General features: G+C 35.2%; 2 protein-coding genes across 3 annotated transcripts in view; both read right to left on the reverse strand.

Moving 5' to 3' along the window:
* The window catches only part of LOC138712353 (xaa-Pro aminopeptidase ApepP-like), a 61,931-nt gene extending 56,747 nt beyond the window's left edge, over positions 1–5,184 (reverse strand). The window contains exon 1 of the mRNA XM_069844017.1: positions 1,024–5,184. The gene's annotated coding sequence lies outside the window, so the exon portion shown is untranslated. The remainder of the gene's footprint in view (positions 1–1,023) is intronic.
* Positions 5,185–5,291: 107 nt separating this feature from the next.
* LOC138712352 (uncharacterized) lies at positions 5,292–27,241 on the reverse strand. 2 transcript variants are annotated; one of them, XM_069844015.1, is made up of 4 exons: positions 26,860–27,241; positions 18,765–18,938; positions 16,240–17,345; positions 5,292–10,894 (listed from the first exon to the last, which is right to left on the reverse strand). In XM_069844015.1, exons 1-4 carry the CDS (start codon positions 27,001–27,003, stop codon positions 9,925–9,927), a joined length of 2,394 nt encoding a protein of 797 aa, XP_069700116.1. In that variant the 5' UTR covers positions 27,004–27,241; the 3' UTR covers positions 5,292–9,924. The 2 variants fall into 2 exon arrangements, with proteins under 2 accessions (XP_069700116.1, XP_069700117.1); XM_069844016.1 differs by having other exon boundaries at positions 26,840–27,011.

The following is a 27,241-nucleotide window of genomic DNA, read 5'->3' on the forward strand; positions in this document are numbered from 1 at the left end:
GCAGAAAGAAGAAGAAAAAAATGGCGCCACCACAATGACACAGGAAATATGGTTATTTTCTCAAATACTCCTGTAATAGTAATATGCGTTGAAGTTTTCATGTTCGTGGAAAAGTTTGAAAAAGCGAAACGTAGTTGAGCTTTTTTAATTTCCGAGACTTGAAAAAAAACATACCGCTCGTGTATCATCATTATTTTGTGCGAAGATCGTTTATTACATACCTGAAAGAGGAATTTCTAATTAATTGCAATGAAATCTCCATCTTGGTTTCTGTTCAATGACGGCAAATTTGCAAAACAAAAATATATACGCACGATCTCGCACAAAACTTTTTATGTATCATGGCAGCTAATATAATTTTCGCTTTTCTTAAAATCCAGTGATCATAACCTATCAGCTAAGAAAATAAAGAGAGAGGTCAAGACAATACCCAACCATTTGTCAATGAATTAACTTCCTTTTGTTTAGATTCACACCTTTTATGGTAATATAATCTTTGCTTCCCTTGAAATCCCTTAACCATAACCTATCAGCCAAGAAAATAAAGGTAAAAGGCACAAGGCAATACCCAACCATTCGTCAATGAATGAACTTAATTTTGTTTACATTCGTTTACGATGCTCATTAAGTAGCACGGTAAAACCCTTCTTTTCATCACTATACTCCTATATTTTCGTATAATTATGACAATGTCAAAATGAACATCGGAGAACAGATAGTGAAGAGTAATTTCCAATTTCTTGCCACTTGGAGTGCAATGCAACTTCATTATAATGGTACAAACAGCTCCTCTGTTTCTACACTATCTCCAATCATTCTGCACATATGCCATGTTCTGATTATTTCAAGTCACCTCTTTGGTTTTACCACAAAAATACACTTTGAATTTTAAGTGTAAAAATTCCATTTTTCACAAAATTAATTAAGCTTTGGTTCAGCACCTGTTATCCTTCCACAAGCTTCATCTATTTTAAACCATGCATTTGGTAAAACTAGACAACACATTTCCACACACATTTTTACCTTAAAAGGAGATACTTTCGTATTTTTCTGAAGGTAAAATAACTGGTTACGATTGTTTTATGATACATTGGTACTAGTACATATTGCTAAAATGTTGAGACATCACAAACTCATGATCTACTTCAGTTGTCTAAAAATATCATGAGCACATAACGTATCTAAAACGTCAGGCTAGTGAACACATCACCACCACAAAGTACACTTACACCACTACCAATACATGATATCATGATATGATATGATATCAGACATCACTTAGTATCAGGCTAAGGAATTTTATGGCCACTATTTTTATTCTTTATCTGCTATGTCGATTAGGTAATGTTCGTGTGTTAGCCAAAGAATAGGAATTAAAAAATGAGACTAACCATCAGTAAGTGGATTTATCAGGAAAAAGTTTACAAATTCTCTAAACTAAGATAATGATTTCGTTTAAAAGTCTAAATTTTTTTGGCATATTAAATAAAGGTTTTGGGTTCTAAAAATGGATACTTTAGCAGATTTTTCATGCAAGATGGTCACATTATCATATTTATACAGTAGTAAGAGACAACTGAACCTATTGTAACTTCCAATTAATTAAAAGGATGAAAAGAGAAGAAATAGTAAATAATGTGACAGCCACGTCGAGACTCGATCACACGTCCCGCAGAGGGTGGGGCGCACGAGAAGACAGATGCAAGGGGAACGTCTACATGCCGAGAGGGCAAGGGGAGGCGCGACATAAGGGGAACGACTGCACGCTGGGCCGCGGCAGAGAGGGAAGGAAGTAAAGAAGTTGCGACTGAGGGAAGAAATCCAGAAGTCGAGAGGCACCATCTTCTCGGCATCTGTAGAAATTTCGAGCATCATACTTTCTCGAAACTATGGTCTAGTGATAAATAGGAGACGCAAGTGAGCTGACTGCAGTCATTGCGAGTTTTTGGTCAGCAAGCCAGTCAGTCTTGTGTAGCAGTGAAGCCAGCTTCGAGACCGGAGTTCGACTTGAGTGTGTGTCCGCAACTGTGCGAGGGTCCAGGCGGAAGCAACGCAGTTGGAAGACTTGAGTTCGAGTACAGTGGACTGTCCCCAGAAGTCCTGAGTTCGATATACTGTGAACTTGAGTGAATGAGCTAGAAGAACTAGCCAAGGCAACCAACTGTGAACTGAGAACTGACAGTTCTGTTTTGTAAATAGTGCTTTATGAACATTAGTTAAGATTAGCAGTACATTGTTGTTCTCAATAATCCAAGTGAATTGTCATTGTCGTCTGTGGAATGCAATAACGAATACTGTGTTGCTGTGTGGAGTGGAAATCCCATTGTTGACGGGAGTGTTTAAATTCAATTATAGAAAGTGATTATTGTTGTGACAATAAAAGTTATATTGTTGTTTTGAATATAAGTTACAATATATACACCAAAGTTTCAGAAGAGTTCTGAAAAACATTCTAACAAAACATGTAAAGGATGATTTATTTCATATTTCGATGCAAAATTATGTGCATACTTTCCATGAGCCACAGTAGTCATATTACTTGGAAGTCACGATCTCAAAACGTCGGATTCGAATTCCTTTTAAGGTATGACTGACTGTCTTTTATCAATGTAATGTCTTAGTGGAGTACCTGACATCGTGATAGCCCATGTAACTGGAGTTCCATACTGGTATGCATTGTTTAGTATTATTACATGGAAAGTTCCAAATACAGACTTAATTACAGAAGTCCTCAAAGAAGATAGATACACAAGGTTATTGAAAAGAAACAATTTTTTTTTAATTTTCAGCACACAAAATAAAAATAAAGTATTTGTAAAACAATGTGATTAATGTAATTTATTAAAATGTTTAACAATGTTTTTTTATTGTGAATCGAATGCTTCAGAAAAGCTGGAGGAATGTTTTGTAATTTGTGTGAGATCTTTCAGTTGCTTGATAGTGGTAAAACAAGTTACAGAATTGTTTCCGTTCCATTAAGAAAACTCCAAAGCCAAAAATCTGAGGGTAGATAACAGTGAACATAATGGCCACTGGACTACTTCACTTTATGATTATCATAAAATTATTGCCAAAAGTGCTCATTAGCAAATCAAGACCACGCAGAAAAAATGCTTCATATCCACTTGAGAACAAAAGGAGCTGATGCTGCCATCTAGTGGCTTAGCATTAACACTATCATGTGTCTAAAGCATTAATTAAGGCCTTGATTATCCAACATTCAGTACTATTCGTCACTGTTCGTGGTAGACTTCACAGCAAGAAAACGACAATCAGCAAACATTAATGACACTTTTTTCTTAAATACTGTACTGTAAATGTTTATAATTACTGTGGGCGTAGTGTGTTCTCATTGTTCATTAACGTTTTGTTCTACTTTTCATTCAATAAGTAAAATATTCTACTTCAACACCTGTTTCATTGTATTAGGAATGAGACTACTTCACTTTCAAAACTTTCTTCTGAACAGCACTATGTTAGTATATTTTCATTTCATCATAAAATCACTCACTGTTTGAACACAGAAACATTATATGGAATAAATTACCGTCACCAGACTAACCTTAACCATTTCATAAAATTCCTTAGCCCAATGAATGCTAAAATTTCTTTCAATAAAGATTACTTTAATTACTTTGTGTGTTGATGACATGAGATTGAAGTAAACCAGTCTCTCCGAAATATTTATACAAAAGAATAAAAATGCTCAAAAAAATTAAATTATCATGTACCATAGGTTACATTTGTAGTCTTAAACCTTCTTTGCTTAAATATGTCACTGCTCATGCGTCCAGAGACAGGAAGAAGTAAATATTGTTCCCCAATATGAAAACACAATCTGTGCCTAGATGGTGTAAGCAGATGTAAGTCTTTTCTTTGTGAAATCAAATTCCTTATACCTTCTTTTTACTCTCATTGAGATTCACAAGATGAAAAAATTTTACATGTAAAAACCTATTTTCTTTTACTTGGTCATTTAACGACACTGTATCAACTACAAGGTTATTTAGTGTCAATGGGATTGATGATAGCAAGACAGTATTTGGAGAGATGAGGCCGAGGATTCGCCATACATTACCTGACATTCGCCTTACGGTTGGAGAAAATCTCGGAAAAAAACCCAACCAGGTAATCAGCCCACGCGGGAATCGAACCTGCACCTGATCACAACTTGGATCGGCAGGCAAGCACCTTGCCGACTGAGCTACACCGGTGGCTTAAATACCTATTACTTACTGAGCTATAAGTTGTGATAGTAACAGATAATATGTCAAAATTCACGAGATTTTATGAGGCACATCCAGAAAGTAAGTTTCCGAGCAGTTTAGAAAGGGAATACACAATTCCATGGAAAGATTTAATGAAACAGATGGAGCACTTGTTGAACTATTTTTCAACATATTCCTCACAGAAATTGAGACATTTGTCATATCGTTGGATCAACTTTCGTATCAGTGTCGTGGAAACCTGCCACTTGGGACTGGAACCAGTGTGAGACAGCTGTTTGCACCTCTCTGGCTGACCGGATAGGAATTTCTTATGAGGTAAGAAAAGATGGTAATTGCTGGAAGCAAGATCCGGGGTGTAGTGTGGATGTTGAAACAACTCCTGCAGAAGATCTGTTGTGTGCCCAGCCATATGTGGCTGAGTGTTATCATGCAGAAGACAACATCAGCACTAAGCAACCCACACCGCTTGTTCTGAAGGGCCCCACTAATTTCAATCAAGAGAATTTGATGAATACTGAACGAAAATCTGAGATCAGTCTCAGTTTATTGATTTTAATTTTCTCTATTTGTGAATTATTGTATTCATTTTGTCTAAATGCTCAAGTCTGATCAGTGAACTATGTTTGGTGTAAGTAAAGAATGAGGGACAAGAGTGCCAAAAAGGACATATCAGGATTTTTGAGGGACACAGCATAGCGTGAAATTGGTCACAATTTTACTGTCTTCCTTCCCTTATAAAGGCAGAAATTGTTTTGTTACACAGATTACGATTTGCAACAGCCAACATCTGAGCCATCAATGGAAAGCACAACCAGAAGTGGGGAAAATCTTAATTCAAGCTAAGCAATGCTGTCAACACTAATTTTTTGGCATCAATTCAGATGGAAAATTTTATAAGGTAGCCGGTAGCACAGGCAACATATTATTATTGATTATCGAAACCATCGAAAATCTGTCTTAAGAAATAGACACACGAAGATTAACGAAAAAACTTTAAAACCTTCTCCTCTAACAAGCATTCTCATGGGGGCAAATAAAAAAAATTGATTTTTTTTTCTTCCATCATGTTAATAATGTCAAAACAAGTGCTTATATAAATTTTGGCCATTCGAGTGAAATTACAAGGGCCGTCCGGAAAGTAAGTAACCCTGGGGCCATTTACAGAAAGAAAACATAATTTCATGGAAAGATTTGTTGAGCTATTTTTCAACACATTCCCTAACGAAATTGAGATATTTGTCATACCATGAGATCAACTTTTGTATCCCTGTGTTGTAGAAGTCTGCCTCCGGGATTGAAACCAGTGTATGACAGCTGTCTCTACCTCTCTGTTGATTCCACAGTATGACAAATGTCTCAATTCCGATGGGGAATATGTTGAAAAACAACTGAACAATTGCTGTATCTGTTCCAATAAATCTTTCTACGAAATTGTGTTTTTTTCTGTAAACGGCCCCAGAGAAATACTCTCTTGAGGATCCTCGTAATTGTGCTTGAGGGCCAAAATTTGTGTAAGCACTTGTTTTGACACTATTAACATAGTGGGAGAAAAAAAAAACTTTATTTGCCCCCATGAGAATGTTTGCTTGTAAGGTTCAGTAGCCACGACACATCTACTCATGCCATCCAACCACAAGACATAGTCTCATGCTTGTATCTCCAGAAAGAAACTTCTGCTCCACTCAGCAAACAGGACTACTATCAGAGTCAGTTGATTTTCTGCTTTGCAATACTGGTCATAAGAAAACTTGATATCCATTTTTAAAAAGTGCGCAACTAATTCATGTAAATTGGTAAGTATTGATACAAAGAGAAGTTTCTGGACCAGTGACATTCTGAGACAAGTTAATTTTATACCAGTAGCTCTCATAATGGGGAACAGGCATGAATTTCATTGTGTACTGAAAGCGAAAAATATAATTTAGTCTCATAATATACAGTAGAACCCCGATTATCCGTCACCCTATTAACCGACTGTTGGATTATCCGACTGTCTTTCTCTAGCTCCTTTTTTTTATTGCAGAGAACAAATTAAGTGCTATACGTTATGTTAGTTCACATTTGTTCTGCAGAAAGTTATTAATTATTACAAGCCTTTATCCTTACACAGTTTGTAGTAGGAATGCTTTTGTTACTGGCAACAGGAACAGTTACTTGTGGGAGGGGATGTTTTTCCCAATTTGTAAAATAGTCACTACATGCTTTCAAAGAAATTGCCCCAAGAACTTCCAACCCTTGTAGGCCTACCATTCAGACCTTATCCTTACTATTCGAGTGGCAGTACTGTGTACTACTATGCAAAATGTCTTCCGCAGGTGTCAAAAGAAAACGCGTTGTGCTAATTATATAAAAAAATTATAAATAATTGAGAGATTTGAGGAAGAAACTGTGGCTCATTTCGCATCAGAATAAAAGATTGGCGTTACAACTGTGCGCTATTTATTAAAAAAAAAAAAAAAAAAAATAGGCCTACAAGAATAAAACTGTACGTAAATCTACAACACAAGACTTCTACTTTTCCTGTCTTTCTGCAGACAACCATCACCCTTGGTCTTTAAAACCAGTCGTTGATAACAGTACTTAAATCACTGAAGTTTTTATTCATTACCTAGCATGTTAAACACAACACCACAGAGGAAATTACGAAATTTTAGTTTAATTTATGAAAATCTTATATTTACGGATTATCCAATTTTTTCGATCAACCGTTCAGTTCATCCCCTTCATTACCACAGATAATAGAGATTCTACTGTATATTCGAAAAATTAAGAAACTTTAGAAAAAAGGGCATTAAAGGCAACCACTGAAGAGCAGACAGAAAACGCTTAACAAAAATAAAAGACTTTCTTGACAAAAATGCAAATAAAACCAGACCGAATTTTTAAAATGTCACATGACTCGATAATGCCATGTCACTGGTCTTATGTCATAAAACTTCAATAGCTGTTTCAGAGTTATGTACATGCAATACAAAGTTTCCCCCACCTCTCATTGCTTGTTCACCATTTGTTATAGAAATTTGCTATGATGTCTATTCTTGTTGAAAAGTCAGACATGGTGCATTATGAATGCCAATATGCAATAACACATCTCTCGTCATTTGTACCTAGGACACTTTTGTGCACTTGGACATATCTAATAGTACAATTCCTGTAACCTTTTCTACAAACACTGTTTACTATTAGATGGAAATACTTACTTACTTATGGCTTTTAGAGAACCCAGAGGTTCATTGCTGCCCTCACATAAGCCCGTCATCAGTCCCTATCCTAAGCAAGATCAATCCAGTTTCTATCATCATATCCCACCTTCTTCAAATCTATTTTAATATTATCCTCCCATCTACGCCTCGGCCTCCCCAAAGGTCTTTTTTCCTCAGGCCTTCCAATTAACACTCTATATGCATTTCTGGATTCGCCCATATGTGCTACATGCCCTGCCCACCTCAATGTTTCTAATTATGTCAGGTGAAGAATACAATGCGTGCAGTTCTGCATTGTGTAACTTTCTCCATTCTCCTGTAACTTCATCCTTCTTAGCTCCAAATATTTTCCTAAGCACTTATTCTCAAACACCCTTAACTTCTGTTCCTCTCTCAAAGTGAGAGTCCAAGTTTCACAACCATATAGAACAACCGGTAATGTAACTGTTTTAAAAATTCTAACTTCTAGTTTTTTTGAGAGCAGACTGGATGACAAAAGCTTCTCGACCATATAATAACAGGCATTTCCCATATTTATTCTGCGTTTAATTTCCTCCCGAGTGTCATTTATATTTGTTACTGTTGCTCCAAGATATTTGAATTTTTTCACCTCTTCAAAGGATAAATTTCCAATTTTTATATTCCCATTTCGTACTATGTTCTGGTCACGAGACATGATCATATACTTTTTCTTTTCAGGACTTACTTTCAAACCTATTTCTTTATTTGTTTCAAGTAAAATTCCCGTGTTTTCCCTAACAGTCTGTAGATTTTCTCATAATATATTCACTTCATCTGCATAGACAGCAGTTGATGTAACCCGTTCAATTCCAAACCCTCTCTGTTATCCTGGACATTCCTAATGGCATATTCTAGATCAAAGTTAAAAAGTAAAGGTGATAGTGCATCTCCTTGCTTTAGTCCACAGTGAATTGGAAAAGTATCAGACAAAAACTGGTCTATATGGATTCTGCTGTATGTTTCACTGAGACACATTTTAATTAATCACACTAGTTTCTTGGGAATACCAAATTCAATAAGAATATTATATAAAACTTCTCTTAATTGAGTCATATGCCTTTTTGAAATCTATGAATAATTGATGTAGTGTACCTTTACACTTCCATTTTTTCTCCAATATCTGTCGAATACAAAAAATCTGATTAATAGTCGATCTATTACGCCTAAAACCACACTGATGAGCCCTCAATAATTTCATCTACATATGCAGTTAATCTTCTCAAAAGAATATTAGACAAAATTTTGTACGTCAACAAAAGTGATATTCCTCTAAAGTTACTAGTTAGTCTTTCCCCCCCCTTCTTAAAGATAAGTACAATTATGGACTCCTTCCATTGTTCTGATACAATTTCCTTTTCTCAAATAGCAAGTACAAGCTTATAAATTTCGCTAGATAATGAGCTTCTTCCTCTTGTATTAATTCTGCCGGAATTTGATCAATACCTATAAATGTTTAAATAATATAATATAATAAACCTCGTATTGTATTAATAACCAAAATTAATGGTTCAAGAAAAGACCATACTAGTGCTGTTTATCCTTCGGCCTTGATGTCTCGAATTTTGGCGAACATAAAGCAATTTTTCTTTTTGTGAAAGTAGTTACTAATATAAATTTACATGTAGTGGATTATCAGATTTACCTTCCTGAATTCATCAACAACGTAAGATAAATGCACAATCTGCATGCAGCCAGCAACAGTATCAGAGAGCAAACATAAAAATTAACCACAACCAACAAGATAACTGTAAGTGAACCATTATACAAACTACAGAGATTTTGTAGTATCACATCCGTTTCAGATGCCTCAGAATAAGAACTAAAAAAATATTATTTTTTAACTAAGAGTTATTTTGATCAAACCTTTCACTTCAAGTAAAAGATCATAGAATTTATTCAAAGAACAGAAAAAATATAGTGCATGTTTCCCATTATGATTGTGATGATATTTGTACAAAAAGTTGGAAATGGAATGTCAGAGTTGGACATACTATTTTTCTTTTACTTGCTTCAATTAATAAACAAAAGTTTTCTCTTTTAATATATGGAGTAATTTTCTACAAGGGACGAATAACTTCTTTTTCTTGTCTAACACAATTTTCCTAAAAATTTACTGGCCTAAATTATCAATGTTGAGGATGGAATAATGTTAGAATTGTACATACAATTTTGCTTCTATTCATTTTCATAAATGACAGGTTTCTTTAACGCGAGTGAATTTACTACATGGGACAAATGACTTCACTTCCTTATCTCATAAAAGCTATGCTTAGGATTTTCACTCAAAACCCATTGGCTTCAATCATGATTGAACCCACAATACTTGGGTTTGTAACAAGTACACAAACCAGTAGATCAGTGAAGACGGTACGAGGTTCTTCAATTGTTATCAACACACAAGTAAGTACAAAAATTGTATTTGATAAAACCATTGCTACAAATTCAGGTAGAACTAATACTTTTCTGGTATCTCAAAGGGCAGTCTCGACACCTGGTGTTTGCTCTGGCAGTACTGAAGATTCCAGTTCAGAGTTCAGAGTCTTGACAGTGGCTGCAGCTATGTCCACGAGGTGACATTTGGCATGACTCAACAAGTTCCCCCGCTTGTTGTACACCTTGCCACACTGAACACAGCTGAAAGAACCTTCCTCCGCATGAGTCTTTTTGTGTGTGGCAAGATACCAATGATAGTGAAAACTCTTCCCGCATATATCACAGGAGAATGGTTTGTGTTCACTGTGGGATTTGAGGTGCTTCTGAAGCATTCCCTTATCACCGTAACTCTTGCCGCATATCCCGCAAACATGAGGACGGTCACCCGAGTGTGACCGCCTGTGTTTGGCGAGATCTGCCCGACGTGCAAACTCCCTGCCACATTCACTACAAGGAAAGCGTTCACCGGCATGAACCTTAAGATGGATGTTTAGATTAGTCTTCCATTTGAATGACTTTCCACAGACATCACAAGTGAAAGGTGCTTCTTGTGAGTGAACACGTCGGTGATCGGAGAGATGTGATCGAACACGGAAGCTACGACCACAAGTGCCACAAACAAAAGGTCTCTCACCTGAATGCGTACGCCTGTGAGACTCCAGATTGCGTTTATCACCGAATGCTTTACCGCATGTCGTACACGGGTACGGGCGCTCACCAGTATGAGTTCTCCTGTGCCGCTCCAGCTTACCACGCACACTGAACGCTTTGTTGCAGAATTCGCACGAGAAAAGACCTGCATGGATGCGTTGGTGTAGTGTCAGGTCCCATCGCAGCACGAAGCTTTTACCACACTGGTCGCAGCTGTGTGGTCTGACTTGCGTGTGCACTCCCATGTGAGCATTCAAGTTTGTGCGTCTCATGAATGACTTCCCACACACAGTGCATGGGAACGGCTTCTCTGGGCGTGGTGGGCTGATGTTCTCCTCTTCAACTGTTGATTTGTACCTGTTAAAGTGAAGTTAAATTTCTAAGATCTCTTCTGTATGATATGACAACAACATTTACATTACCTTGTGTGCAATCAACTGCAGAACTGAACTGGTTTAGCTGTTACACTGTATCCTGAAATTACAACACAGGAGTTTTCTCAGGACATTTTGGTTCCCCTGTGACAGCCCAACAATTCTCCATTATAATCATCAATCATTACGAATGTAATGTGGACCTACCACCTTTGGTGTACTCTGGATAGTCTCTGATGTACTAAGTGGTCTATGCTTCTCAGCACTAGTGACATCTATGAACTGCACACAGTCAGGGCGAATAATAGGGTTGCAAGATTTGTTAAAAAAAAAAAAAATTATATAAAAAAAAGGAAGATGTATGCAAACTCCCTAGGCATTTAGTAGCATATAGTAAAATTGATTGTTTAAGGTGTAAGGTCATTACAATCGGTTGATTGGTTTTTGTATAGCTCGCGCAAGAAACGATTACCGAAAAGCAATGGTGGCGTTGCTGTCTGTTTTGACGTATGTACAGTATGTAGGCACGCCGAGGGGGGAGAGATGCGAGCTGATGGAAGTACTGTCTCTTCCAAGAAGATGAACAGATGAGGACATCGCTGTGGAAATAAAGAACAAAGCAAGAGAAAAATTCGAAGCTAATTAAACGCACAACATATGTTTATGAATTAAATAATAATACCGTGCGATACAAGATACGTATTCACATGCAATGGAACAAACTAAAGTCGTAATGTAACTATCACAACGCAAGACTGATTCTATCGATGTCATTTCTCTTCTGACTGTACTCTTGAATATCATTCAAGTTATCTCGTGACCTTTCCTCTCACCCACTCTTCCTTATCGCAGTGTTTGATTCGCATTCCTTCCGTCGGTAATCTGTACTTGCGAGACCTATAGCTCATAATCTAAAAGAAATCTCTCTTTTTATGTATTTATTTGGGCTTTTTTATTTTATTATTAAATGAGCTACTTTTCCTCTCAATAAAGAGTAAAACATAACACTTACTTTGTAGTTTTGTCATAAGTATATGTGAGCCACCTCTGAGTAGTAGAAGAAGTTTGTTTTGATTTTGTGTGAGAGTGAATTGGTGGGATCGGTACGTCTAAGTCAGTGTCGGAACCCCAGATGTACGAAAATGCCGACCACTGTTGTACACCCTGACAAGGAGTCTAGAGACCTTCCATTTACAGAATCGCATAAAGGCATATGCATAAAAGAGATTCTACGTAACTGTTACTCCTCATTTAAAGGCTAGAAATGTTCGCGCCATATTTCTTCTAAAGACTTCTAAGAGATAGAGAGCATCAAGCTATTCCGGCATATTTAAACAAACGTGGTAAATAAAATAATAAACATCACTCACTGACAATTTCAAATATGTTTAATAGTTCTTTGATCTCTTAACAAAAATTAGGCATTTTAAAACTGAAACAGATACTATTCCAAATCCAAATATCTATCTTATTTTATAACCATTATATAGCAAAATGTTTTCTCAATGTATAAGAAAATGTCAGTACGTGACTATTCTACAATATCACAGAAATTAAGTTTCTTATATTAATCACACCTTCTTATCTTAATCTACATTGTGGTAAATGTGAATTATTGTTTCCTAACTGCTGAAGAACTGCAATTGTGAGATTTAGTTTGACACCATATGAATTTAACTGTTTGCAGTTGAACTTAAACCTTAAATATTTCCAAAACTATTTCATACCGGTATGCATTAGTTGCATCTGGTTTAAAACCCTTCATATAAATAATGATAATGATGATGATGATGATGATAATAATAATGATAATGATGATAATAATAATAATAATGATAATGATAATAATAATAATAATGATAATGATGATAATAATGATGATGATGATAAGAAGAATGATAATGATAATGATAAGAAGAATAATAATGATAATGATGATGATAATAATAATAATGATAATGATGATGATAATAATAATAATAATGATGATAATAATAATGATAATGATGATGATGATGATGATGATGATGATGATGATGATAATAATAATAATATTATAAACGTACCTTCTGGTTACAATTTATTGGTGATGGAATGTTTTATCTTTTCACACTGGTGAATAGGAACACAGAGGAATGAGGTAATGGATTGAAAAAGAAATCTACTCAACATCAATGTATACCATCAAGAAAGATAAACTGAAAGTTGTTGTTTTCTAATGCCAGGCGTTTGACAATAAAGTCATTTGACCTCTTGCACTCCAATATTTTTCAAAGATATTATCATGACCAGCCACTGAAGCACAGATTTTGAGGTGTTCTGAATCCATTTCTTGATTTGAGTTGCACAATGGGCAGTTAGGGGACTGATATATCCAATTCTGTGTAGGTGTTTGGCCAAACAATCATGGCCTGTTGCCAATCTAAATGCAGCTACAGACGATTTTCGTGGTAAATCGGGAATTAACTGTGGATTTTGATGCAGAGAGTTCCATTTTTCCCCTTGGGATTGTGTTATCAAATTTTGTTTGTTGTAGTCTAAGTATGTAGATTTAATAAATCTTTTCACAGAGTAATACGTAGATTTAGTAACAGGTCTGTAAGTAGCAGTGCTGCCCTTCTTTGCTAAAGCATCCGCATTCTCGTTTCCCAGGATTCCACAATGGGGTGGTATCCATTGGAATACAATTATTTTATTGAGTGATATTAATTGAGAGAGCATTTTAGTTATTTCTGCTGTTTGAGATGAAGGTGTGTGTTTAGAGACTATTGATAGAATAGCTGCTTTGGAGTCTGACAATATAACTGCATTTTTAAATTTACTGATGTGGCATAGAAGATTCCTGAGACTTTCACTTATTGCAATGATTTCTCCATCAAAACTTGTTGTTCCATACCCAAGAGATCTATAAAGTGAGAAGAGACAGCACGTAACACCTGCACCGCCACCTTGTTCTCTGGAGATCAAGGATCCGTCTGTGTATAAATGAAGCCAGTTTTGTGGAGGATATCTAATATTAATTGTCTCTAAAGACAATTGTTTCAGTATTTCAGTGTTTACTTCTGATTTCAGTATTTCTTCTGTTAAATAAAATTACAAATTAATTTAGGCATTTTAGACAACATTCCTGTGACCATAAAGAAAGAAAAAGCAGTTATAAATTTTGCTGTTTTATACATATGTACATACTAGAGATGAACAAAACTAACTGCCGCTCTCGCTCACTGTGTTCATTGCATTTGTCTTTCGAGTCTTATCTCTTAACTCTTGTGCACATCGAGACTTGCTCATCATTCTCGAAATAGCATTTGGTCGGAGTGGAAAGATTTCGTAACTTTGAATAACATACATCATTGAAATAAATAACATTATAAATGTTTAAATGAGACAAAAAGACAAACTAGAACAGTATCTTAGTCATCAAAATGTTCCGGTTCTATTACATTATATTACCTATGGTTATATAAAAAAAGAATTCTCAAATAAATTTGCATTTTATAAGAAACATAAAACAGAATATTAATATCTCTTTACTTGAGATTGCACACTTGATCTTAAACATATGAAAAGACTGTTAGCTGAGTATTCGAGCAATTGTTAAAATGTCTTAACATTGATAAAGAAACTTACATTTTACATGAAAATCTTGGCATGAAAAAAGTATGTGCAAAGGTGGTGCCAAAACTTCTCTTTACTGAACAAAAGGAATCCTGAATGAAAATTTGTGCTGATATCCTTCAGAACACTGAAAATGATCCCTACCTGTTGGAATGTGCAATTACATGTGTTGAAACGCATATGTTCTAATATGACCCAGAAACAAAGCGCCAATCCATGCATTGAAGGAGTCCAACTTCCCCAAGAAAAAGAAAGCACAGATGAGCAAGTTAAAATTCAAAGCAATAACAATTTTTTTTTTCTTCGATATCCAAGGCATCATTTACATTGAGTGGATAACTGAAGGGCAGACTGCTAACCAGGTCTACTATAAGAACATTCTGGAAACCCTAAATCACAGATGGGCATCGTGCCTCACTTGAGAATTTGTGCCTCACTGACCTTCACAGAGCTTATCGCTCTGAGTGACATCATCTTCACAGTCCCTGTTCCTCCCTCACATAGCTCCTAGGCGTGGTCAGGTTCTATATCAGTTTCATAAGCAATATCAGTGGTGGCATAATGGCATTATCAAAGCAGTGTGTACGCGTTAGAAAACGATTATTTCATGAAAAATGGGAGGAAGAGTTTTTTTGCTGTTTAGAAGGGGAGAACATACGATGTATGTTATGCTCGAAAATCCTATTAGGCATTAATACATTTAATATACAACGACATTACTCCTTATGTCATAAAGAACATGCTGAATTAGAAGGTAAGACAAATTAAATGTTATTTTTCGTACTATTCCGAAGAAAATTTATGATCTTAACATTTGCATAGTATACTAAATACGACATTATACCTTAAACACGCTGCATTAAAAGGTACGAGGAATTAAATGTTGTTTGTACGTATTATTTCCAAAAGAAATTTATAAAAAAAAAAAATAATAAAATGTGCGTAGAAAACGAAATATGATTTTCTGAAATTATTTTAGGTCGAGAACGTGCAAATCTATTAAGTAATCTTGAGAAATGCCAGAATATTCAAGAAAATAAGCGTAGACAACGTGATGGAATATTATTGGCTAGTTACGCAATTTCTCACCTGTGATTTAAATCAATTCAATGATGGAGAAACAGTAAAGAGGTTTATGATTAAAGCTGCCGAATTAATTTGCCAAATTGAATAAAAGTTTTCGAGTCTCTCACGTTAACCAAGCGCTTTCCTAATAATTCGCCACTGACTGCCTTAGCGATTACGATAAGGTGACGCAGGTCACAGGAGTTTATATTACCCATCCTACTCTGCAGTCTCCTCTCCTAGTAAACAAACTATTTCAAATTGAGTGCCTCACGTAACCGAAAATTGTGCCCATGTATGCCTTAAATGATAAAGTTAAAAGAAGACTGTAGCTGCAGTGAAGGCAAAAGCGAAAGAGCTCATGAACAAGCTCTCAGAAAAAGACCTGCAGCACTGCTATCAATAGTGGAAAATTCGCATGGAGCAACGTAGGGATCGATGAGAGGAGACATCGAAGGTGAAAACATTACTCTGCAAGTAATTTTAGAGCATCAGTCTGGTTAATTTATAGCCACACTTCGTATTACTTCCCAAAAATCCACTGTCTTTGGCCATGCTTAAACCCACGAATTCTAGATACAACGGCAAACACAGTAACCACTACACCATCACGCGATAAAAGGTAATCTTCATCTCAGAACTTACTTGTCAGCTTCTATGAGAATTGCAGTCTGTTGTTGTATGTTGCTTTCCAGCCCCAATACTTCGTCCTGCTCGGCTGGAAAGGCAAGTGTAGCATTCTTGGTATCAGACTGAACCTCTGCTCCATTAGCAAGCAACTCTGTCTTGGCTACCAGTGTGTTTGGCTGCAACTCAGCTGTAACGTTAGATACATTCTGTGTCTCAGGTACCTGATCTGATGTATATGTTAGTAGATGTGTTTTGGCACCATTACTTGCTGTCTGCTCTGCAGAGTATGCAAGCAAATGAGTTTTCCCAGCCAATGTAGACGACTCTTCTGCCGTATATGATAACATGTGAGCCTTTGTTAAGGCTACTGGTTGGATATCACCTGCGAAATCCATGTTTTGAGTCTTTGTAAGAGAAGCAGGATGCTGGTCTGCTGCATACACCAACGTGTGAGTTTTTTCTGTGGAGTCTGATTGTGTGTCTGTGGTATACGTCACAGTCTGCGGTTTATTTATAGCATCTGTGGAGTACGAAAATGCTTGAATCTTCGACACATTAACAGGCTGTGCATCTGTTGTGTAAGAGATGCTCTGAGTCTTTGCAGCTGTTACTTGTGTGTCTGTTGTGTAAGTGAGTGTGTATGTTTTGGTAGAAGTGGCGGATTGTGGTTCAATGGTATAAGCTAGGGTGTGTGTCTTTGCAGTCGAAACTGATGGTATCTCATTTGTATAAGAAACTGTGTGCGATTTATTTGCTTCTGTCGTGAACGACTGTGCTTGTGGTTTGGATATAATACTTTCGTGGGGTTCTACTGAGTATGTAACAGCTGGGGCTTTCGCCACATTTGTCTGTTGCGGTTCTGTTACGTCTTTGTACTTAAGCTCTACCATCAGTAGGATATCTTGGCATTCTTCGCGTGGATGATGCCCCACTGCTTCGGCATCAACTTTGCTCAGCACAATCACTCCTCCATCATGTTGCACAGTTAACGTATTTCCTGTGTTGTGATCAGTTTTTCCTATATCTTCAGGCCAGACACGAGCTGGTCGAGGTGTCAATATCGGCACAACACCCAGTCCTGAATCAGGTATTGCCCCATTCTTCTGAGTATCCACATCACTCTGAAACATGGAAAAACACACAGGCAAGACTATAAGAAGTGTACTTTGCAGAAAAATTACAATAAATCCCTCGTAACTGGCACCCAAATAACCGGCAATACCAAAACAACAGCACTTTCGACTAGGCCAAAAAAAGTTTTAATCTGCCACAATGTCACAGTCTGGGCTGTCAGTTTCGTCGCATTAGGAAGTTAGCACGAACTTTCATTTTCAGTGAATATTTTAACCTAAAATTAGTGTACTATTTGTGTTATGTAATGTGTTTTAATAAAGAAAATCCACACTGTTTTTATGTTTATTTAGTTATGTTCGGACCGTCAGTGTTGCCACATTAGGAAGACTGCACGAACTTTCATTTTCAAGGAATGTTCGAACCTAAAATTAATGTATTATTTGTGCTGTGTGATGTGTTTTAATAAAGAAAATCCACACTGTTTTTATGTTTATTTAGTTCTGTTCGGGCCGTCAGTGTTGCCACATTAGGAAGACTGCACGAACTTTCATTTTCAGGGAATGTTCGAACCTAAAATTAATGTATTATTTGTGCTGTGTGATGTGTTTTAATAAAGAAAATCCACACTGTTTTTATGTTTATTTAGTTCTGTTCGGGCCATCAGTGTTGCCACATTAGGAAGACTGCACGAACTTTCATTTTCAGGGAATGTTCAAACCTAAAATTAGTGTATTATTTGTGTTGTGTGATGTGTTTTAATAAAGAAAATCCACATGGTTTTTATGTCTATTTAGTTATGTTCAGGCCGTCAGTGTTGCCACATTAGGAAGATTGCACGAACTTTCAATTTCAGTGAATATTCTAACCTAAAATTAGTGTATTATTTGTGTTGTGTAATATGTTTTAATAAAGAAAATTCATGGTTTTTATGTTTATTCAGTTATGTTTGGGCTGTCAGTGTCGTCACATTGGAAAGTTTGCACGGACTTTCATTTTCAGTGAATATTCGAACCTAGAATTAGTGTTATATTTGTTGTGGGGTGATGTGTTTTAATAAAGAAAATTCACAGTTTTTTACGTTAGATAGAGAAATAAGCTTCACATGGCTGCAGTTTCAATATTTGGCACCATGAAATACGAACTTTTTCTGTATAGTCACCCTAGTATTTATTCAATTATCTGGTAAAAATCTCGTATGAAGAACTAGCCTGTTTCCTTTGGTGCCTGTTAAGAAGAATTCCACTGTATAATACTTTTATCAAACAATTTCTATTAAAAATTGTGCCTTAAAATTATCAACACAAGAACTTCACGAGGAGGAGGGAAGGAAGTCATATTAGCATAAGCAATGTCACTATTATTGTGCAATTACAGAAGAAAGAGTGCATTAAATTCGAAAAATACTACTTCTGCCTAATAACCTCCAGAATGATAAATGCAACAACACATTTAACTGATTCAAGTACCTGTAAGGGAGTAGTTTCAGTCGTCATGCCCTTAAGAACTGGGAACCTAGACTGCAGTACGGATTCGAACTTGAACTCAGCAGCCAGGCACTGCTCTACGAGGTCCATACACACCTCCAGCTTGGACACACACGTGAAGCATACCTGCTTAGGCTTGCAATCTTCCTCTCGCACCTGAAACAACAATTGTAATTTGTTTACATTATATAAATGAATCGAGGAAACACTTTTACTATATTACTTGCATGAAGTTATTTGCTATATGGCAATGATTCCAATCTGAGGTTTTAATCCAAATCAGTTCTTCAAAGTCTGTAAACGATTACATCAGGGCTGGGCACCAAGAGCGAATTCTACTTTCTCACAAGGAGCCATATGACTTCTCTTCAACCCCTTTCTTCCCTGCCAAACACCGTGCAGCATTGATGCTGTCATGGATGAATATTAAGCATCCCTGTTTAGAGTTTGGATTTACTCCTGGTGCCCAGCCCTGCATTACATGAATGTCCAGAGCACAGGGGCAGTGCTGGCAAAAAGAGATTTCAATAGAGTAGTGGTCACTCAAACTTAACATTTTCCCAACTTTCAGCTTCTCTTCTCCACATAAACAGTGAAGTGCAGCTAAAAATTGTTTCCTAATTGTGCGCATGATAGTCCATAAAGTAGACATGATATATTAGCTCGCAATCACAGCAGAAAAGCTTGCCTTTCATCATGAGTACATGTGTCCCAATGTAAATATCAGGGATGTACGTACATACATTCAATAAAAGCAGTAATTATTACAATAACCTTCGTTACTAAATTTCTTAATTATGTATTAATTATTTAGTACAGGCTGTATGTTCATGTAACAGATCGCAAATGAAAAAGCCTTTTAAGAACCAAATCAAGAAAGAAAAAAAGTGATTGTTCGTAAACCATTTATTTTTTTTGTTGAAAATAAACATTTCTATTTATATAGATTACTGTAGCTTTAAAAAGTGTATTATATATCACACCATAGCTTCAATGATTTCACAAACCACTCAGAACACCTAAAGCAGAAAAAGAAAATCATTAAATTATGCTGTTGAGGAACCATCATCAGAATTTTGTCTAGTTTCTCTCGAAACTATTTTTTCAGTATTGAGAATTATTGCATTTGCAGTTAGGTCTATGTCTCAAAGTGAACCTTACATTGAAAGCTTTATTTTAAGCTCTCTTGCAGTCTGTCATGGTCTGCAACATTGCATGTATATCTTTCTAATTGCTATAGTAACAATGTGCTTCAAGCAGAAAAGTGCCGCACCAAAGGAAAGAGCTTTAAAAAACTTCACACTCAGAATTACTAGTAAGCAGAACATCCCTGCCATAGAGAGCCAAAGTCGACGAGGAAACTGCTGCCCTGAAGTCCACATGATTCAGCAGAGATAAACTATCATCCAACCGGTACATGGGTTAGCATTATATCACCTCAGACGTTATAGATGGTTCTCAGAACCAGATTTCACTACCTACCATAGCTCTTCAAATTCATCCCAATGCTAGGTGGGCACCGGAATTATAAACTGGCCGAAATTTCATTAAACAATTTCATTCCCCAGGAGGACACAAACCAGCTCTCATTCCATAATATGAGTCCAGGCATGATACCTTAGTCCACAACACTACAGCACAGGACTAAAAACAGTTTCAGAAAATTGAAAATGAAATTTATTAATCGCTGTACTTCAGTTATTGTTATATTTAGCTCTGAACTTTTCTTCAGTACTTATTTTACGTTTGAATTTAATTAATTAATTTATAGTGTTCTGCCCAAGGGCAGGTCTTTCACTACAAATCTAGCTTTCTCCTATCTTTCCCATTTCCTGCCGTCCTCTAGTCCACGATAAAATTAAGTTGACTTTAATCAAACATGTTTTTCAATCTAAATAGAATGTAATTTACCACATATCAATGCGAGGCATGGTTCTTGAGTTATTGACTCCGCACAAATTGGCTACTGATAATAATTTGAAGTACAGTGAAACCTGTTCAAATCGGAACCTGAATAATCCGGAATCCTGTCTATTTCAGAACAATTTATTGGTCCCGGCGAAATTTTTATGTATCATGTGTAATTTTTTCTGAATAAAACGAAAACTGTCCAACGCGGAAATGGAAACTGTCTGCTACTGTTCAAAACGGAAACAATATTTTGGACACACTATATTTTGTAACTAGGCCTATATTTTGAAACAGCGTGTAATTTCAAGGAATATACGAAATATGTAGGTCACTAAGATAAAAACAAGTTTTCTTTGCAAAATTTTAGAGGGTACGAGAGTGTGTCGGCCTGTCAATCATAAATTTTATTACCCTGTTGATTAGGCAGACGAGTCCCTTCAAAGATTTTCAATGCTTCACACTGGTATACTAAAGACAGCGCAAGTGTAGTGATTTCCAAGTTAAAAAAAAGCTGCGTAAAATGTGGTATTAACATTAAGTGATGAAGTAAAAGTTATCGAGTTAAAGGAAAATTAGAAACGAAGTGTATGTAACATAATGTTGAAGTTCAGTTGTGGAAAACTCAGGTGTAGCACTTTAAAGATAAAGATCATAATGAGTGAGTGGCTTGCGGCCAATATTGGTGACATAAAAAAAAAAAACAAAAAGCAACTGTTTATGTGGAAATAAACGAACTGTTGTGGGAGTGGATTCTTCATGATCTTTCAAAGAACAAGCGAATTTCTGGATCTGTTCTGCAAAGCAAGCTATTGAACTAGGAAAGAAATTAAATAAACCACCATTCAAGACTTCTAATAAATGGCCTCCTAGTCCAATTAATTAATAATGTGCAGTGATATACAATACAGTAACTTAGCATACTGTTAGGTATTAAATTCAATGAGATTAGTAAACTTTAGTAATGTTTAGTAAACTAATGACTGAGTTACGATAACATTAATATAGAAAATGAGATTTTAATCAAGGTGATTCACCAATGGAATAAGCGACAGAAAGGTGATTTAATGTGGGTTAAACGGAATATTTTGTACTTCTTGCAGTTTGCAGCATGCCATTTTGTTTTTCATGTATAGAATTACAAAATATTCCATTTTAATGACACATCCGAATAATACGGAAACCTGTCCACAACGGAAAAAAAATTAGGACCATGTCACTTCCGTCTTGAACAGGTTTCACTGTATGTGGTAGTTTCATTGTTAATCTTAATGCATTTTGCATATGTGTCTATAGAACACCTGATAATAGCAATTGTGCCCTTGAGATATTCTTATTTTAAATTATACGAAATTTTTTGTGGTATATTTAAATCTTCTTTAATATTAATGTAATTCTCTCAGCTAATTTTAATGTAGACTTCTGTGGTACTAGTAATCATATGAAAGTCCATACTGATTTTTTTACGAGTTTCGGACTCCATACTGTTCTTGATCAGCCAACTTGTCCAGGTAGGGGAGGTATGAGTGGTACTGATATTGATAATATTGTCATAAACATTCATCATGACACATGCTCTGCCAACATTATTCCAACTGTTTTATCGGATCATGATGCCATAATATTTTCTACTGCTTTATGTAACATGAAATCTGCTGGAGATTATTCTAAATTTAAATATATATATATATATATATATATATATACGATCTTTTAGTCATATTAATTTACTTTATTTCTTATATTTATTGAAATAGATTAATTGGCTTGGTTTGTATTCAATACATAATAATATGAATTATAAGATTCATTAAACTTATTTCTTTTCTATTTTATTGAATATTATAGACGAGGAATTTCCATTAATTTATGTCAAATCAAGAATGTGAGGGTTAATAACTTTAAGTGGTATACTAAGGTGCTCCATGACTTAAGAAGCAAATGTTTGTATTGTTATAACATTTTCAAATGTTATGCTATGACTAAACATAAATACTTACATGCTAATCTTGAAAAGAATTATAAAAGACTGCTTAAATTGACCAAAATTAATTATTTTTCTAATATTATTGATAATTCAAATAATAATAAAACAACTTGGTCGCTAGTTTCTGATCTATTGAATAATAAATAGTTCTAAACCTAATCAGTCTTTATCTGAATTTGATTCTAATGCCTTTAATTCTTTTTTTTTGGTCGATATTGCTGATAGAACTGTCTCAAATATACCTAATCATAATTCTGTTAATGATTATATTTTGGTTAAAGATAAACCTACCAGCATGTTTACATTTAATCATGTTACTGTTGAAGCTGTATATCAAGTTATTCTTAAACTTAGTAACAGTTCTTCTTTGAATGTGTATGGCATGAACTCTAAAATTCTTAAATTAGCCAATGAATTTATATGTGAACCTTTGGCACATATTTTCATCTTTTGTATTGATAGTTGTACTTTTCCTGATGTGTTAAAATTTGTGAAGGCTATTCCTATTTATAAAAAGGGTGATAAACTTAATTTTAATAATTACAGACTTACAGATCGTGCCCATTATGTCTAAAGTCCTTGAAATTCTGCTTAATAGGCAGAGTACTAACTATTCTGAAAGTAATTCTCTTTGAAATTCTGCTTAATAGGCAGATTACTAACTATTTTGAAAGTAATTCTCTTTTTACTCCAACTCAATATGGCTTTAGAGTTGGTCGTAGCACTATAGATGTGGTTACAGATTTTATTAAACGATGTTCAGATGGTCTTGAAAGTGGTAATTTTGTCTATAGTAGATTTTTTTATTTATCGAAGGCTTTTGACAAAGTTTGTCACAGCTCTCTTCTTCATAAGCTGGCTTTTTATGGATCTGATAATGCCAATATTGAACTTTTAACATTATATTTAAATGACAGATATCAGTCTGTTGAGTTTTAATGGTAATACTTCTCTGTTAAAGATAGTCAGGCATGGTATCCCCCAGGGTTCTGTACTTGGTCCAGTTTTATTTATTATATATATTAATGATTTATCTCCTAATGTTCAGAATGAATGCATTGGTACTTATCTTTTTGCTGATGATTTGGCCATGACTGATCAATACGGATATTGATGTATTAACAGGCGCTCTTGACGAAACTACTGGTAAAATATTACAGTGGTGCAATGCTAAAAAATTATATGATGAGAAAACATTTGATATTAAATTTAACATTATAATCGTTCAGAGTATGATTTTGATAAATCTTTTAAGTTTCTTGGCATTCATATTGATCCTGATTTAGGATAGCATACGTTCATAAATTCTATTGCTAATAAAATTAGTAAAGATATATTCATTTTAAGATTATTCAGTCATGGTCTTGGTTCAACTTCTTCATTGACGATTTACTATGCTTTTATCCAAAGTCACCTTAGTTATGGGGGAATCATAGCTTGACTGTTAAACTTCTTATTTTGCAGAATAGATCTGTAAGGATCATTTGTGGAGCTTCTTTAAGATCGCATTTTAAACCACTTTTTATAAAGTTGGGTATACTTAGTTTGCCATTGGTATATGTTTTGAGCTGCCTTCTTTATATGAAGAAAAAGGTTTTAAATTCAACTGCTAATTGTTACCTTCATGATTATTCCACCCATAACAGAAATAATATTTATCCTAATAAGAATAAATTTAGTATCACTCAAAAGAGTTTTGATACGGTTGCAATAAGACTTTATAATAGATTACCTTCTTGTATAAAGGAATCTTCTTTTCAAATATTTAAAAGGTCGTTCAGGATTAAATTGAAAGCAAATCCTCTTTATGGCCTTGAGGAATATTTTAATATTAATAGGTAGTACCTTTTGTTTTGACGTTGCTATATATTTCTTTTAATGTCTCCAGCATGAAATGTATATCTATCTATATCAATATGAAATACACCAATATGTCATTTAAGGAGACGTTGAAGACTGAAGTGACCAAAAATGAAAGGTTACCATTTAAATCTTTTATCTTTTGAACTATTCAATCAATAATGACCAAATTTTCCAAAAATATGTGTATGTGTGTCTTGCATATGCCACATGAATTTAATTTTGATTGAATGAATAGTTATACTTATTAACGAGTTCTTTGCAACTACCAGTACTTTTTTTTTTTTGTTTTGTTTCCATTAACTCAAAGACTGCTTTTAATGTACCTTTTCTCGAAAACTAACATGATTTCAACGACAATGATGGTGATGCAGGGACAATAGAAGTAGCAGATGACAAAGTGAAGCTATAAATAAACATCACTAAAACAGCTTCTCTAGAAGGACTGGATAAAATTAACAACCCAGTTCTACTTTTGTAATTCAAACGCAACTATTCAAGCTATAGAATGTGCTTCGAATACAAAAAATTAAATTGAAATAAAAATGTATTAATATACTGGTAATTAAACAAATACAAAATGTCGCGAAGAACATTGTTTTGCCATGACAAACAAGCACATTGTAGGGTGGGCCTATAACACTGTTAGGCATGGGAAAGAGATGAATTTTTTAATGCCAACAAATAGAAGTGAGACATCTCAGGAGTTTAAAACATATGAAACAAAAAACTGATTGAAAATTATTATGATGTAGGCCTACTTTGATATTTCCGTGCAGAAATCTGCGTCGTCATATGATGAAGGATGAGTGGAATGAAGAAAAATTCTCTATGGCACCAGGATTTGAACCGGGTTTTCAGCTCTACGTGCTGACACTCTATCCACTAAGCCACACCGGATTCCCATCCCGATGTCTGATCAAATCCTCTCAGTTTAAGTTCCACCTCTTGGGGTCCCTCTAGTAGCCTACCCTCATGCACTGCGTCATAGATGTATGACAGAGGCAGAATGTCCACACATGTGCAGAGGTGCACTCGTTATGAGTGACTAAGTGGCAGGGATCCGACGGAATAAGCACCGTCTTAAATCACTAAGTGATTATTTTTCGCATATCATATATTATTATGATGTACCGAAGTATGATATCATATGTACTTCGGTACATCATAATAATAGTCACCTTATTCTCTAACACCCTTAACCTCTTTTCCTCTTTCGAAGTGATAGTCCAAGTTTCACAACCATAAAGAGCAACCATTAATATAAGTAACTGTTTTATAAATTCTAAAGCCTAACCTATTTTGTACGAAAAACTGTCACAGTCATTGTTCGGGGGACTGATAGTTGTGTTTACAATATAAGCCTACCGATATATGCTGTCCAATCCTTTACAACCTATGTCCTACACAGTGTGCGAATTAACGGGAGATGGGGGAATTTACCTCTTATTGGAAAGTTATCCCCCCTCTCATAAATTCATATTCCTGTCAGGGATAACTTCTATCCCCCCGTCACAAAATATAATTTTATTGTTTTAATATGAGTATAGCCTACTTTATAAAGTAAGCAAAGAAAATAATATTGATGTATTATCATGGCCGGCAAGCTGACAACAATCAATAACTTAGGAATTACACATCTTATCGTAAGCCTGCTCATGGATATAATTATTACTATGATCAAGATGCAAGACAAGCAATTCAGTGCGACCAAGTGTTGAGCCATATCGAATGAGAATAATAATAATAATAATAATTTTATGTATGGTAATCTCTATTATTAGGATTCTATCACAAATCTTAAATCGCACCCTGGTCCTACAATAAGGTCTACCTACTCTTTTACTACCGGTACATGAAGCCTTAATAACTCTTACAGTTGCAAAATTCAGGGACATTAAATTTATTTTAAGTACTAAAGTTAATTTAATTCTAACAGTTCTACTGTTTAGTGATCGAATTAATTATGTTTGATATGTTACATCGACACTAAATGAATTATTAGAGCGTGAGAAGCAAATAAATCATAATTAGTCTAGTCAGGTGACATAAAAAATTTGGGGGTTTAATACCATTTTGATAATTACCAGAAATAAGCGCTTGAAAAATAATTTAGAAATTATATTTTGGTGTGCACCAATGAAAGGAAAAATGACATGCCATAAATATATGCTTCATATGGTATTTTTTCCTGAAATTCCCTAGCTGGGAATGCAACAAATCACAGATATAGGCTACTCAAAGATCATTTTAAGAATTTACACACCGCCAATATAAACACGAGACTATCAAACTTAAATACCTTGTACACTATCAACTTACAACAATAGGTAAGCATTTCTTTATTTTTAAATCAATTCTTTCCTTTTCTCCTTCTTTCCCGAACATTGGGATGACAACCTCGCTAACGCTGGCACACAGACGACAAACATTTGGTGCAAAACTTATAGTGTTATCGCACCACATATTTACGCCTAGATACACTACACAACATCCATAGCCTATTTAAATAGTATATAAAGTATCATGACACTTCAGAACTTCCAGTATTGTGTCTGTTGTGCAATTGTACATAATCATTTTGACAAACATCAAATTTAACGTGAGTGAAGTTGTATATGAATGTCACTTTTCGAGATATCGTTAGAATATCGATGAACGTAACTACAATCGAAGCTCTAACAGTTGATTGTAAACTTCCACT

The sequence above is a fragment of the Periplaneta americana genome, chromosome 13 (assembly GCF_040183065.1).
Source record: "Periplaneta americana isolate PAMFEO1 chromosome 13, P.americana_PAMFEO1_priV1, whole genome shotgun sequence".
NCBI classification, from domain to species: Eukaryota; Metazoa; Arthropoda; class Insecta; order Blattodea; family Blattidae; genus Periplaneta; species Periplaneta americana.